A 15,441-nucleotide genomic window follows, 5' to 3' on the forward strand; every position below is an offset into this window, starting at 1 on the left:
TCCAGCCAGCTTGGTGGCACCGCGGTCCTGCGCGGCTGGTGGGTGCTTTGCCTTCCCGGGCAAGGATTATTATTTGCAGTTGGGGGGGAATGAATTCATTTGCCGTCCGTTTTTTAAAAATTTTATTTAGAGCTTGCTTTTTCTTCTGGGCAACAAAGCCTCTTTAGAATTGGCGGGGCAGGCCCGGGACGGCACAGGAGCGAGAATCAGAATTAAATCTTCCCCACTTCCCACCCAGCAGCCTCTAAGGCTCTCTCTCCCGTTCCTTCCCAAAGCGTGCAGCTTGGCTTACTTGCTCGAGTCGCCCGCTGCTGCTTTTTTTCCCTAAGGGAGCCCACCATCGTGTGTGTGTGTGTGTGTGTGTGTGTGTGTGTGTGTGCCAAACTTAGAAGTTACCTCTCTTGTGTTTTATCCGCCTACCCTTCCCCAAAAATACGTGACCGTGCCGTTTCTCTTCATTTCCTTTCTTGACGTCTGTTTTGGAGACGCTGCCCATCCAGGAATCTACTTGGGTTCCACTGGCAGTGCCAACTATGCCAAAGGGGGGGGGGAGACTTTTGCTGAGTCACTTTGCGCCATCAATTTCGTCTGGGCTAGAGAAGCCTCATTTTGCAAAAATTAGAAGCTTGCTTCTTTTCTTTTTTTTCTTCCCCCCTCCCCCCCCCCCAGTCTGGGACTTGTTAACGCGCCAATGAACACCCCCTCAAGGAATGTTGAAATTGCCAGACTAATAAGAATAATATAATTTGTAGGCCATTGGCCTGCGTTTCCTTCTGATTTTTCCATCGTCGTTGTCCCGTCCCCCAAACACTTTGGCTGTCTACCGTTGAGGACTAGAAGCATGTTTTAAACCCGGAGGATTGTCAGCGAAGGGGATGTGGGGTGTTGACGTGTGCGGAGAGCTCATTAAGTTTAATCCACCTTGCTTCGTTTTTGTCTTTGGGGCATATTAACAGCATTCATCAAGCGCACTAAAGAAAAAGGGTCACTTGATTTTTATTTTGCCTGGGGTTTTTTTGGTCCTCAGGGGACTCGGAAGAAGAAGACTTGGGGTTCCTGGAAGTCCCAGTTTCAGATGCCAAACAGCTGCCGGAGTTGGGGCCGATGCCTGAAGGGTTAAATCCTCAACAGGTTTGTTTAGGGCAAAAACCTAAATAATAATAATAATAATAATAAAGTTGGAAGGGACCTTGGAGGTCATCTAGTCCAACCCCCTGCTCAGGCAGGAATTTTGGGGACCTCTTTTTTTTTTTTTGCAAAGGGCTCTTGTCTGCTGCTTGAGGTCTTTAAGGCAAGCTCTCCTGAGTTTGTGGAACTCCCTTGTGGCAGGCAGTTCCACAAGCTTCCCCGTGGGCTTCATTCGGTACCTCTGCTTTCTCCCAGGTCATACGTCGTCACATCCTGGGATCTGTTGTCCAGAGCGAGAGAAGCTATGTGGACTCGCTGAGGCGCATTTTACAGGTATTTCACCCTTTTTTGGGGGGGCTTTTCGAGAATAGGTGCTCTCTGGGTGCCCCTTTGGGAAGGCAAATCTCACATTGCTTTGTCGAGATGACATTCTGGCTTTCTAACGGAGGTAAGTCCTTGACTTACGTCCACAACGGAGCCCAGCATTTCTGTTGTTAAATGAGACAGTTGTTGTAAGTCAGTTTTGTCCCGTTTTACAACCTTCCTGGCCACGGTCGTTAAGTGAATCACTGGAGCTGTTAAGTTAGCAACACGGTTGTTAAGTGAACCCGACTTTCCCCCGTTGTCTTGGCTTGTCCTTTTCTCTTGAATTTTTTTCCAAACTCTCAACATCTTTTTTTGTGTGATACGGTGACCAAAATTGGCTGCCATATTCCAGGTGTGGAATCTGTTTTAAATGACAGTTTTCAGCACCGTCGTAAATTGAGCGGTCCCTCAGCAACTGGTTGAAAGTCCAGCCCTAGCGGGTCTCTCCATTTTCAACCACAAACGGATGAGTTAAACTGGACATTTTCTGGACATTTTATTTATTTATTTGTTAAATTTATCGACCGCCTGTCTTGCTGTGAGAATTTTGGTATTTAACATTTACCAAAACGAAAGGCCTGTGAACAGAACAGATGTAAAAATGACAGAAGCATTGACAAGGAACACAATGAGAATAAATACAGGTGGTACAGATGCAAAATTTTGATCATGAGACCATGGGGACGTTGCAACGGCTGTAAGTGTGAAAAATGGTCGTTTTGTTCAGTGCCGTTGTAACTTTGAACGTTCACTAAACACGTTCGTGTAAATCAAGGAGTACATCAGTGTGATCACCCAAAAGATGGCTGGGTCATCAATGGCTTCTCCTGTCCTCTTCCAAACAGGATTATAGGAACCCCTTGATGGAGATGGAGCCCAAAGTCCTCAGTGCCAGGAAATGCCAAGTGGTCTTCTTCCGGGTCAAGGAGATCCTCCAGTGCCACTCCATGTTCCAAATCGCCTTGTCTTCACGGGTGGTTGAGTGGGACTCCATGGAGAAGATCGGTGACCTCTTTGTGGCCTCGGTGAGCAATGATTAGACGTGGACATGGCTGCCCACCTCAAAGATGGGACTTCTCCAGGCCTTCTAAGGGACTCTAGAAGTGAATCTTGGGATCTCTTGGGATCTGAGGCGGCTCCTGACACTGTCCTCCCATTTCTTCTCCAAAGTTCTCCAAGTCCATGGTCTTGGATGTGTACAGCGAATACGTCAACAACTTCACCAGTGCCATGTCCTTAATCAAGAAGGCCTGCTTGACCAAACCGGCTTTCTTGGAGTTCCTCAAGGTAAGAAGAATGGACATCACAAAGGGCCCTGGACCGTGTTGCAGAGCCATCAAGGGCTTATTCTTAGTTTGGTGCTCAACAGAGCGCTATCCATCGTCCTTGGTTTCTCCAGACGTACGACGGTTATCTCTGAAGCTCGATGGATGAAGAAGTCTTCTCTTGTCCTCGAAGTTTCAGCCTATTGAGACCGTGAGGGCGTTTCGGCTGTTAGGAAGGCTACGAGCGAAAGATAATTGGATTCGTTAACTAATTCATTCTGCGGCTAAATTGCACTTGAGTATGAATGCACCGCGAGGATCTAATGGGGATAATGGAAAATTGCCTTTGCCTTTTCTTGCCGTTGAGTTGAGTAGTATAAAAATTAATAATTTGGATCTAATCTGCTGCTCGGTGAACACGGGGTCCTTATTTTGGCAAACAGTGGAGGGATACGGAAAATGGGATGCAGTTGAAAAATTCCTGGATCCAAAAGTTGTAGAGTATATAATGGCTTACTCTAATCCAGACTGAATACATTCAGTTGGCAAGATGAGATTGTTGATGGTCCTACAGCAGAGCTGACGTTGAACAGAACGAGCCTTTGTGTGTTGAGATGTGACAATCCCAATGAAAGCCCCACGTATATATTGGAGAAGGAAGAACGAATGTGTCTCAAAGGTGCTTTTTCAGGACTTCCTTGTTTTTTGTTTTTTGAAGACATTTCGCTTCTCAACCGAGAAGCTTCTTCAACTCTGACCGGATGGTGGGGAAGGAAAGGATTTATACTCCTTGCAGACAGCTGGTCATTTGCTTTCTTTTAGAGAGTCCTTGAGGCCATTGGGAGATTTATCTGGGCCCTTGATACTGCAAATGGATGCGGAGCTTTCTTGGAACTGCGGTAAGGCCTGTGTTGTAGGCAGGAGATAGATGATGTTAGGTAAAGGTAAAGGTTCCCCCGCACACGTGTGCTAGTCGTTTCCAACTCTAGGGGCCGGTGCTCATCTCTGTTTCAAAGCCGAAGAGCCAGCGCTTCTCCGAGGACGTCTCCGTGGTCATGTGGCCGGCATGACTAGACGCCAAAGGCACACGGAACGCTGTTCCCTTCCCACCGTAGCGGTCCCTGTTTTTCTACTTGCATTTTTACGTGCTTTCGAACTGCTAGGTTGGCAGAAGCTGGGATGAGTAACGGGCGCTCACTCTGTTACGCGGCACTCGGGATTTGACCCGCCAAACTGCCGACCTTCTGATCGACAAGCTCAGCGTCTTAACCCACTGAGCCACCGCGTCCCTTTTAGATGATGTTGTACCCTTCCAATCTACACCACAGTCTTTGAAACAGTTCCAAGAAGGCTCCACGCCCATTTGCACCTGCTCAGGGGACCCCGAGGACACAGATCAATCTCCAAGTGGCCTCAACGACTCTCTGAAAGAACGCAAATGACCGGCTGTCTGCAAGGAGTATAAATCCTTTCCTTCCCCACCATCCACTCAGAGCTGAAGAAGCTTCTGGGATGAGAAGCGAAACCTCTTCGAAGACAAACAAGTTGCCCACAAAATTCCAGTTGCCCACAAGTGCCTTTGAGACAACCATGGCCTGGATGACCGAGACTGTCCAGAAAAAAACAGATGTCTTCTCAACCAAGCAATTATAACTTCCTTTTTTTGCAGAAGAAACAGATGGCCAGCCTTGACCGCGTCACCCTCTACGGCTTGATGGTGAAACCCATTCAAAGATTCCCCCAGTTTATTCTTCTTCTGCAGGTAACCCATTTTTTTTGTTCTTGTTTTTTTTTAAAATTCCCATTTATATCCCGCCCTTCTCCGAAGACTCAGGGCGGCTTACAAGCTTAGCAGTAGCCTTCATTCTATGTATATGCCTGCTTATTAGGGCTTTCACACACACCCCAAGCGGCATTATTACAAAGTCAGCTTAATTGCCCCCAACAATCTGGGTCCTCATTTTACCTCCCTCGGAAGGATGGAAGGCTGAGTCAACCTTGAGCCTGGTGGGACTCGAACCTGCACTAATTGCAGGCAGCCGGTGTTACTTAAGGAGGCATTAGCCCACTCCTCCACCAAGGCTCTTGTTTTGTTGTTGTTTTCTTGGGTTCCTGAATCATGGAAGAATTCCTAGATGGGTGGACTTCCCCTCTCCAAATTCCCCAACCAGCTTGAGTTGAAGTCCACCCGTCTTCTAGTTGGCAAGGTTGAGAAATGTGGATCTGGATCATGCCAAGCGGAGGGAAAGGGTTGGCTTGGCACGTTGGGGTGCAACTGAGCATGGAATTCAGATGGCCCCTCAGTTGACCGTGGCCTTGGTCTTCTTCCGACTTGTGCTCTGTCTTCCCTCCTATCAGGATATGCTGAAGAACACCCCCAAAGGACACGCTGACCGGTTGTCTCTCCAGCTCGCCCTGACGGAACTGGAGACCTTGGCTGAGAAGCTGAACGAACAGAAGAGGTTGGCCGACCAGGTGGCTGAGATCCAGCAGCTGACCAAGAGCGTCAGTGACCGCAGCCATCTCCATAAGGTGTGTGACTCCAAACGGGAGGCCCCGGCCCGTTTGTGGCACGCCCCCCCCCCACTTCCAATCTGCTTCTGGATGTCTTCGAACGGCAACTTCCAGGATCCACACAACGGGCGCGCTTGCAACTCGCTTGGCTTTGGATTGGCGTTGTGTGGTTCTTCTTTGGTTCCTGGGACAATCTTAGGGGGGAGGGGCGCCCCAAATGGAAAGAGCCGTGCAAGCAGAGAGAGAGAGAGAGAGGAATTTGACCCTTAAAAGGGGGGGGGTCTCGGTTTTTGGGAAGTCCGGAGTGATCTGAGATTGTTCAGGCCGTCCTTGGAATTCCGACCGCCATTGAGCTGAGCAAGACAGATGTTCAGTGAGTTTTTTGCCCCACTTGGCAACCTTTCCTGCCGCTATCGTTACATGAATCGCCGTAAGTGTGAGTCCATGGCCAAGTGCCCAGCTTTTGGTCACGCAACCTGACTTTGGATGCTGCCAAGTCACTTATTTCAGCGTTGTCGTAACTCTGGACGGCCGCTAAGTGAACTGTTGTAAGTCAACGACTACTTTGCCGATGGGAGGTTTAGCTGGAGATGGCATAAATCAGATTTTCCCAAACCTGCTGCGGATCTGAACCGTTAAAGGTAAAGGTTCCCCCGCACATGCCTGCCAGTCGTTTCCGACTCTAGGGGCCAGTGCTCATCTCTGTTTCAAAGCCGAAGAGCCAGCGCTTGTCCGAGGACGTCTCCGTGATCATGTGGCCGGCATGACTAGATGCCAAAGGCGCACGGAACGCTGTTACCTTCCCACCGGAGCGGTCCCTGTTTTTCTACTTGTATTTTTTACGTGCTTTCGAACTGCTAGGTTGGCAGAAGCTGGGACGAGTAACAGGCGCTCCACTCTGCTACGCGGCACTCGGGATGCGACCCGCCAGACTGCCGACCTTCTGATCGACAAGCTCAGCGTCCTAACCCACTGAGCCACCGCGTCCGTTAACACATCCTTAATTTACTTACCCTGAGCAAAGCAATCCTATCATTATTATTTTTTTTTTAAAAAAATTATTAATTCAATAGCATCCTGTGATTTGTGGCTTGGCCTTTAATGCTGGCTTCTTTAACAAATGGTGATTAAGCCATCCACGTTCGCCAACAATATCTGAACTACGGTCCTCTATTTTTTCCCCCCGGTTTTCTTCTGCCTCCAGGGAAAATAGCCTTTAAAAGCAGAGATCGTTTCGCCCTGCTCGCTTTGAAGAGAAGGCCAAAGTTCTGTTTTTGCTTTGTAATTTTACTTTGGTTTTCCTTCTCTCCCCCCCCCCACCCCCCCAGTTGTTAAATTCAGGGCAACGGCAGCTGTTATTTTGCGAGACTCTGACGGAGACCGTTTACAGCGACCGAGGTCAACTAATCAAATCCAAGGAGCGCAAGGTGTTTCTTTTGAACGACGTGTTGGTGTGCGCCAACATCAACTTCAAGTGAGTTGTGCGTCACAGAGAGAAGGGCACACGGGGAGGTTGCGATCCAGCACGTGTCATAACAGAAATAAACATTAAAAATACGCGGGGGTGGGTGGGTGGGAGGGTTGGTGCACTTCCTTGACATTCTCAGGACGTATTTTGGCCTCGAGGAACGAAACTCAACTTCCTCCCCGCGTAGAATGATTGGCAGACTCTGTGAGAATTGTCCCCTGCCGAAATGTGGGTGGGTGGGTGGGTGGGGGAAAGTCTTGTAATTCCAGAAGGCGGGTGACTCGTTCGAAAGTGGAAAATGTTTATTTCCAGAGTTGGAGGCTTTGTGACCGGAGTCTCCAACCTTGGCAACTTTAAGACTTGTGGACTTCAACTCCCAGAATTCCTCTTTCTATGCTGGCTAGGGAATTCTGGGAGTTGAAGTCCACAAGTCTTAAAGTTGCCAAGGCTGGAGACCTCTGTTTTATGGGGAGGAAGACCCGAAACCATATTGTTGTTGTTGCTATTATTAATAACAACAACAATAAAGGGACCTTGGAGGTCATCTAGTCCAACCCCCTGCTCAGGCAGGAAACCCTGTACCATTTCAGGCAAATGGTTGTCCAGTCTCTTCTTAAAAACCTCCAGTGTTGGAGCATCCACCGCTTCTGGAGGCAGGTTGTTCCACTGGTTAATTGATCCAACTGTCAGGAAGTTTCTCCTTAGTTCTAGGTTGCTTCTCTCCTTAACTAATTTCCATCCGTTGCTTCTTGTCCTGCCTTTGGGCACTTTGGAGAATAGTTTGACTCCCTCTTCTTTGGGGCAGCCCCTGAGATACTGGAAGGCTGCTATCATGTCCCCCCCTCGTCCTTCTCTTCATTAAACTAGACATAGACATGTATGTCTATGTCTAGTTTAATGTCTATGTCTAGTTTAACTAAACCAAACTAGACATGTATGCAAATTAGAAGCAAGAATTAACTTTTGGGGGCTTTGCATTAAATCCGTCAACTGCTCCAAACGGCAAAGGAACTTAAAATTTAAAAAAAAAATCTGTTCGGAGGAGAATTAGATAATGACTTTTGCTCTGATGTTTCTCTTTGTCAGGCCCGTGAACACCGGGTAGGACGGGAATGGCAGGTTGGAGAGATGCAGTGGTTGTGTGAATGGCTGCGAATGCATGGTGTGAAACAGGCATGCAACTGAAGTATCTTTGTGTTGATTTGCGAGGCTGTAGCATCCATAAAGGGATGACGGCGGTGGTGTTTTGCATTATTGTGTTTTTTTTAAAAACAATATTCCAGTCCCCCTCCCCCCAAAAAAGATTATTCAACAGGTAGTCCTCAAGTTACAGCCATTCGTTTAGCGACCGTTCAAAGTTACAACAGCAGTGAAAATAACTGACACTCTTTACCTATGACTGTCACAGCATCCTCAGGGTCACGTGACCCAGGAAGTCTTCACATCCAGGGCTCACCAGATTCTCTTAAAAGGCCATACGTTTCACTTAATAACTGCAGCGATTCATTTAACGACCGCCCGAAAAGGGCCCTTAACATTGGAAGCAACTCATTTAACCACCTGACTTAGCCATGGAATTTCGATTGTGATCATAACTCGAGGACTTCCTGTTTTCTTCCTGGCAAATGAGGAATGCCACCCCTCAAGGTGCAGAACTGGGCACTGTGTCTGTGTGTGTGTGTCTGTGTGTCTCTCTCTGTGTGTGTGTGTGGTTTTATGTCCCACCTGTCCATCCTGGAGGGTAAGGAAGAAAGCTTCAACGCCTCGAATAAGTTTGGGAAGGAAAAAAAAAAGGGCTGTGTTTTTCTTCTCCCTTGCATGTCTTTGCGGTGTCTTGCGCTCAGTTTGAGAATTATATCCTTGCAAAATCCGCTCGGTGCTTTGAGGATTGCGGAGCGCGTCCTGCAGGCTTTCCCGGGCCGCCATTTTGGCTGTATTGGGCCTGAAGGCAGACCGTGCCCGTCCTCTGTTTTCTTTTTTTGTTTCTTTGTTTTAATTTGGGCTTTCTTTTCTCGCAGGGGGCAGCTAGAGATCAGCAGTCTGGTCCCTTTGGGTCCCAAGTATATCGTGAAGTGGAACGCAGCCTTGCCCCAAGTTCAGGTGCTCGAAGTGGGGCAGGAGTGCGGTGCCAAGGAGAAAGACGGCACTGCCATCCCGAACGTCGGCTCCAGGAAAGCGGCACCACCCAGCCAGTCTGCCCATAGTAAGGGAACTTCCCTCCTTTCCCCACGGTTCAAAACGGACGGCTGAGGAGAGGGGAGGGGGACGAGCCGTAAAAAATCAGGACACCCCTAAAAGTCTTCCTTTTAAATCTCCCTTGGACCCATCCTTTTTCCTTTCGGGAGCATCTGTTGCAAATATCACCCGAAATGTTTTATAAGCTCTGTTTGGGCCGATGTAGGTGGCTTGTAGATTCTCAAGGCTCCTTTTTCTGCTATGTGTTCAAAACAGATTCAAAACTCTCTCTCTCTCTCTCTCTCTCTCTCTCTCTCTCTCTCTCTCTCTCTCTTTTCCACTTTTTCTTTCTTTCTCTCTTTATCCATCCATCTATATCTATCTATCTATCTGTCTGTCTCTCTGTCTCTCTGTCTCTCTGTCTATCAAATCTATCTACACATATAATATAGCTATCTCTATCTAGCTGCCTGCCTACCTACCTACCTATCCATCTATGTACCTATCTATCATCTCCCTCTCTTTACCTACCTACCTACCTACCTATCTATCTATCTATCTATCTATCTATCTATCTATCTATCTATCTATCTATCTATCTATCTATCTATCTATCTATCTATCTATCTATCTATCTATCTATCTATTTATCTATCTATCTATCTATCTATCTATCAAATCTATCTACACATATAATATAGCTATCTCTATCTAGCAGCCTACTTACCTACCTACCTATCCATCTATGTATCTATCATCTCTCTCTCTCTTTATCTGTCTATCTATCTGTCTGTTTATCTATCTATCTATCAAATCTATCTACATATATAATATAGTTATCTCTAGCTGCCTGCCTGCCTACGTACCTACCTACCTATCCATCTATGTATCTATCTATCATCTCTCTCTCTTTACCTACCTACCTGCCTGCCTGCCTATCATCTATCTATCTATCTATCTATCTATCTATCTATCTATCTACCTACCTATCTATCATCTATCTATCTATCTATCTATCTATCTATCTATCTATCTATCTATCTATCTATCTATCTATCTATCTATCTATCTATCCTATCTATACATATAATATAGCTATATCTAGCTGCCTACCTACCTATCCATCTATGTATCTATCCTCTCTCTCTCTCTCTCTCTCTCTCTCTCTCTCTCTCATCTGTTGTCCAACTGGAAGATGTCAAATGCTTGCGAAATTGTTTTTCAAATATTTCTCCTGAAAGGGGCCTTAGTATTCAACCGAACTGAAGAGAGGAGATTTCTGTCCCCTTGACTTTTATTTTTAAAGCCGTGAGGCACCCTGTAATACTCAAAAGAGCATTGTTGTTGTTTTTTTGTTTAAAGTCAGTAGCGTTCTTTGTGGATTCAGCACGATGCACCCTTCACCTGAGTTTGCTACTATAGGCAGCCCTCAATGTGAGATCTTAATGGAACCTGTCCATCATGGTTGTAAGTCGCAGCAGTTGTAAAATGCGGCCATAATTGCAGCTGTGTTGCCAAGAACTCCAGATCTGGCTCATGAGTGCCCCCCCTCACCCCCCAAAAAATAGTTCCAGTGTAACTTTGAACGGCTGCTAAGAGAACGGTCGTAGGTTGAAGGCTGCCTGCATTAGGAATAAAAAGAAAGAAAAAGGTATATGTGGAATGTCATTGTACAGAGAAAGGCTGAGTGTGTGCGCTCTAGGCAAGGAAGCTCTATGGTCACGGCGTTCCCTAAAACACACGTTTGCCTCCTTCAGATAAAGTTTACCTGGGACCCCCTCGCCTGTTTCAGGAGCTGCAGGATCTGCAAAAGGACCTGGCTGTCGTGGAGCAGATCACCCTTTTGATCAGCACCCTCCACGGCACTTACCAGGTGAGTCTGTTGTGGAGTAACCTGAACGCCACTGACGGCCCTTCGTCCCCCAGCCCCGTGATTCACAAAGATTCACAAAAATCGCGTGAAACAAGCTCGATCTGAAAGGCAGAAGCTTGCGAGCAACCCTTCCCACGGCCGCGGGGTCTTTTCTCCTTTCCACTCCCCCTCCCCCACACACCCTAACCCTCGGGTTGAAGCCAATCTCTCCCTCTCTGCGTAGAGAGGTTTTAAGTTGCCGTAGCGTCCCGTGGTTATTTCAGAGGTCTTTTAAGGCTGCTTTGCCGGCTTTGCAGCTCCTCCTCATGACAACGGCTTGGATTTTTCATTTATGCTCTGGGATAAATGGCAGGTAGCATGTTCTAAATATGCGGAGAGCAGAGAGACGGGATGCTGACACGCTTCGTTCTCACTGATGAGCTGAGCGGCTGAGGTAGCGATGCTAATGTATTGATCGGCGGGTGATGCTCGCAGCTTGGGGGAAGGGCGTTCTGCAGCCCCACAGGCAGGGTGGGTTAGGTGTTTGAGGAATTAAAAAGGGTAAGTGTGAGGACCTGCCCCAGCTGATCCTGTCAGGAAAGCGCGGCTCTCGATTCCATAAGTTTAATCCAGAGAACTTTTACTGAGAGAAAGTGGATGCAGGAAGCAGCAAATACATTGCCGCAAGGATCTTTTGAGAAGGCTGAGGTGCAAGGCAGATCACGGGTCATCCTCAGGGCGCAGCGACCTTGGAGACAGGCCGAAACCAGTTGAGAGGGAGTTCTTCTCATCTCCGAAGACGTTCCCCCTCCCTAATTCCCATGCGGTTACAGCGAACGTGCCGTCGTAAGTTTGAACCGTCACTAAACGAACGGTTGTAAGTTGAGGTATTGTGCTTGAGCAGCAGGGAAAAACCTTAGGAGACTCCTTTCTGTCCTAATTGGAGAATTGGCTCCCAACACTGTTAGAAATGAACTCCGCACGCCCGATTCAGCCTAACCCCTGAAACGAGGAACCCGATGAATTAATTTTCTTTTTTCCCCCACTTGGCTTCTAGAACCTGAACATGACTGTGGCCCAAGACTGGTGCTTAGCCCTGCAGAGGATGATGAGGGTGAAGGAGGAAGAGATCCACTCAGCCAACAAATGCCGCCTCCGTCTCTTGCTTCCCGGGAAACCCGACAAGTACGTGGGACGGTCCATTTCCTAAGGGTGGCTCAGGAGAGCCCATAACGACGTTCGAAGCCCACCCACCCTTGACCCCGGCTTCAGCTCACCCCTTCCACGGCTGCTCCACCAAAGCCAGGTGCCGTCCTGGATTTCTGTGTTCGCGTGGTCACCTTTATCTTTTGGGATTTATTTTTTTTAACACAGGGCTGGTCGTCCAGTCAGCGTCATGGTGGTCTTCATCACTCCGAACCCCCTGAGCAAAATTTCCTGGGTGAATCATTTGCACTTGGCCAAAATTGCTCTCCGTGAGTAAAATCGCTTTCGCTTGCTTTCATTCCTTGGTTCAACGCTTTTTCACAACCCAGGACAGATAGAGCCCTCGACCTAACGGCCGTTCGTTTAATGACAGTTCAGTGTTTTGTGTTTTTTTTTAAAAAATGATCCAATCTGAGTCGGTCACCAGGACGTATGTGATAAAGGGCGAAGGAATTGTCCTAAATGGCAGTTGGCTACCGTTGCAGTTTTACCGACGGTCACGTGACCAGAATTTGGGTGCTCGGCCGCTGGCATGCAATGTCTCGCAGTCATGTGATCGCTGTTGGCCGGCTTCTGACCAGCAGAAGTCAATGGGGGATTTGCTTAACGACTGCCTGATTCGCTTAGCGACTCAATCAAACCAGGTCTTTCAGCTGGCTGGTGTTGCCTTCGGTGAGATGGGCAGCATACAAATGGAAGGAAGGGAGAGAGGGAAGGAGGGAAGGAAGGGGAAGAAGGAAGGAAGGGGAGGGGAAGGAAGGGAGGGAGGGAGGGAAGGAAGGAAGGAAAGAAGGGAGGAAAGAAGGAAGGGAGGAAGGGAGGAAGGAAGGAAGGAAGGAAGGGAGGGAGGGAGGGAGGAAGGGAGGGAGGGAGGGAGGAAGGAAGGAAGGGAGGAAGGAAGGAAGGAAGGAAAGAAGGAAGGAAGGACGGACAGCAATTGGCTTAACAACCCTGGCAGACGTGATCATAAAATCGGTCGCAACCCCCTTAACAACCACACTGTTTAACGACGGAAATGCTGGTCCCAACTGTAGTTGTAAGTTGAGAACTATTCCTGCAGAAGCTTTGGAAGGAAAAAAAAAGCTGTTGACATGATTATCACGTGTGATTCCACGCTAAACTATTCAGTAAGTTGCTTTTTTAATGGCTCTTATGTTTTAATATTTTCTGTAATTAAAAGTACCGGCCAGCCGCTCCCAAGATACGTGGCAAAGAAGAGAAATTAATTGCTTATCTCTCCGTGGGTGGTGGGACTTCCTCCCCACCCCGAATATTCCGTAAGGAAATTGATAAAAAGTTTGTGACTTTTAGGGCTCTCTCTGGATTCTCTTCTGCCTGCCTGCCCGCCCTAATGAGATAACTTTAGGTGAAGGAAGACTTAATTTGCTTCCTCTGTTTTAAATTCTATTAATGAAGTGTGGCAAATAAACAAGGGAAGAGCAAACCAGTCTGCTTAAATTTTATTAGTGAAGCGTAGCAGATAAAAGAATAATACATTAATGTTAATACGATAAGGAGCTACATATATTAAAGCTGTGGGGTTTTTCCCCCCCCTCCCCGATCTCAACAATTTTAAGAGTTCTGAAAATTGAACTTAAAAGTTGCCAAGGCTGAGAAACACTACATTAAAATGAAAATTAAGAAGGGGGGGGGAAAATGAGAATTTAGGAAGAAACACCCCCCCCCGTGTGCTGTTAATATAACCCTGATTCAGTCCTTAATCCTACTATATCTCTAGATCATATAAAAAATACTGCTACATCTTTCCCTTTTTATAACAGAAGGACTTTTTAAAAATGGACGAAAATGCCACCTTTGCAGAGGTGGACGGCCGTATCAATCTGATTGATAAATAAAAATAATTAATAAATAAGACTTCACACACTTTTATAGCTGCAGGAGAGGACAAGGGACAAAGCTTGCTCTCCTTTTTAGTTACTGAGTTTATCTGTGGTTCTAAAGATCACGGGTCAGCCTTCATTTACGGAATCCTAGAAACCCCTATAAATCAAATTACTCACCTCCTTTGCAAGGTGGACAGTGTGGGGAAATCTACATTACTGGAATGCTTCTAAAATCAGCAAGCCTGTGGCTCTGGGCTGCTGGACTATCTGTGGTCCCTTCTGTGCATTCGAGGAGGAGGCAGTCAGAAAATTTATCATTGTTATCCACGGCCAGCACAACCCAGATGACTCTTCCAGACTTCTGCTTTGCTTCACAGATGGGCAGTTGGCCAAGGTTGACAGTTGACCAAGGTTGACTGTTGACCAAGGTTGATTGTTGGCCAAGGTTGACATTTGGTCAAGGTTGACTGTTGGCCAAGGATGACTGTTGGTCAAGGTTGACTGTTGGTCAAGGTTGACTGTTGGCCAAAGTTGACGGTTGGTCAAGGTTGACTGTTGGCCAAGGTTGATTGCTGGCCAAGGTTGACCGTTGACTAAGATTGATGATCAAAGTTGACTGTTGGCCAAGGTCATAGGGCACATTTGAACCTCGCCCTTGGAGAGGAGATTTTCCAACTCTTCTCTGTCCCCCTGCAGGGGAAGAAAACCAGCCTGGGTGGGTCTGCCCTGAAGAAGACAAGAAGAGCAGAGCCGCTTTCTGGTGTCCCATTTTGGTCTGTCACATCCCTGCCTTCTCCTCCAGGGCCCTCGACCTGCAGGTAAGGAGACCCCCAAACTGGTCCTACCCCAAGGGCCAACTTCTGACCATCTTTTCAAGGGCTTGCGTCTTCTTCTACTTCATTACAGGTAGTCCTCAACTTATAACTGATGGTTTATCGACCATTTGAAGTTACAGGAAACTCCCCCCCCAAGCTACTTACGAGCAAGTTCTAAAATTGCAGCTACTGCAGTGCCCCCGTGGTCATTCATCCTTATGACTGACCATAGGGACGCTTCAGTGCCCCCTCCACTTATCTTTCCTAATGACCATCAAGACTCAGAGGCCGTAATGGTCAAGCTCCATTATGCCGATAGGTCAAAGACTTAATTGTATAGCGATCCTTCAGTACTGTAGCTCGCTCAGAGTCGCTTTGCAGAGAGATCGGCCGCATGCAAATTTAATAAATAATCGATCGATCCTGTGAAAGCCCTCAGAAAACCCCCAGTGGATGGTGGTGACGGTGAGGGGGCCACTATTATTTATTCAGATTTATTACAGCCACACAACTCCGACACCTCACCATCGGTGTGTGTTTCAGCTTGGCTGTGTGTACCTTGCCGGAGGCTGGAAAAAACAGGTCTGGGAAGCAGAAAGAGTCAGCCTGTGTCTCCAAGTGCTTTTTCCAAAGGTAGCTAGACTTTTTTTTTTCTTCAAAGGAGGAGGAGGAGGAGGAAGAGGAGGAGGAGGAAGAGGAGGAGGTCCAGTTGTCTTTGGAAAAAGCATCGTTGAGACAACCGTGACCTTGATAGCTGAGAATCTCCATAGACAAGTCAACCGGTGTCTTTTGAAAGAGACACACCTCT

General features: G+C 47.4%; 1 protein-coding gene across 6 annotated transcripts in view; it reads left to right on the forward strand.

Moving 5' to 3' along the window:
* The window catches only part of ARHGEF10L (Rho guanine nucleotide exchange factor 10 like), a 64,590-nt gene that overhangs the window by 28,127 nt on the left and 21,022 nt on the right, over window positions 1-15,441 (forward strand). For 4 of the 6 annotated variants that reach the window (XM_081341475.1, XM_081341476.1, XM_081341478.1 and 1 more), the window contains 13 exons: window positions 1,028-1,131; window positions 1,384-1,461; window positions 2,340-2,519; window positions 2,665-2,781; window positions 4,429-4,521; window positions 5,118-5,291; window positions 6,602-6,747; window positions 7,828-7,842; window positions 8,760-8,944; window positions 10,674-10,789; window positions 11,826-11,953; window positions 12,143-12,243; window positions 14,515-14,636. In XM_081341475.1, coding sequence (XP_081197601.1) covers window positions 1,028-1,131; window positions 1,384-1,461; window positions 2,340-2,519; window positions 2,665-2,781; window positions 4,429-4,521; window positions 5,118-5,291; window positions 6,602-6,747; window positions 7,828-7,842; window positions 8,760-8,944; window positions 10,674-10,789; window positions 11,826-11,953; window positions 12,143-12,243; window positions 14,515-14,636 — 1,559 coding nt within the window. The remainder of the gene's footprint in view (window positions 1-1,027; window positions 1,132-1,383; window positions 1,462-2,339; window positions 2,520-2,664; window positions 2,782-4,428; window positions 4,522-5,117; window positions 5,292-6,601; window positions 6,748-7,827; window positions 7,843-8,759; window positions 8,945-10,673; window positions 10,790-11,825; window positions 11,954-12,142; window positions 12,244-14,514; window positions 14,637-15,441) is intronic. The other 2 variants (XM_081341477.1, XM_081341479.1) reach the window with 1 other exon arrangement.

This window comes from Vipera berus (assembly GCF_964194415.1).
Source record: "Vipera berus genome assembly, chromosome: 17".
In the NCBI taxonomy this organism is placed as follows: Eukaryota; Metazoa; Chordata; class Lepidosauria; order Squamata; family Viperidae; genus Vipera; species Vipera berus.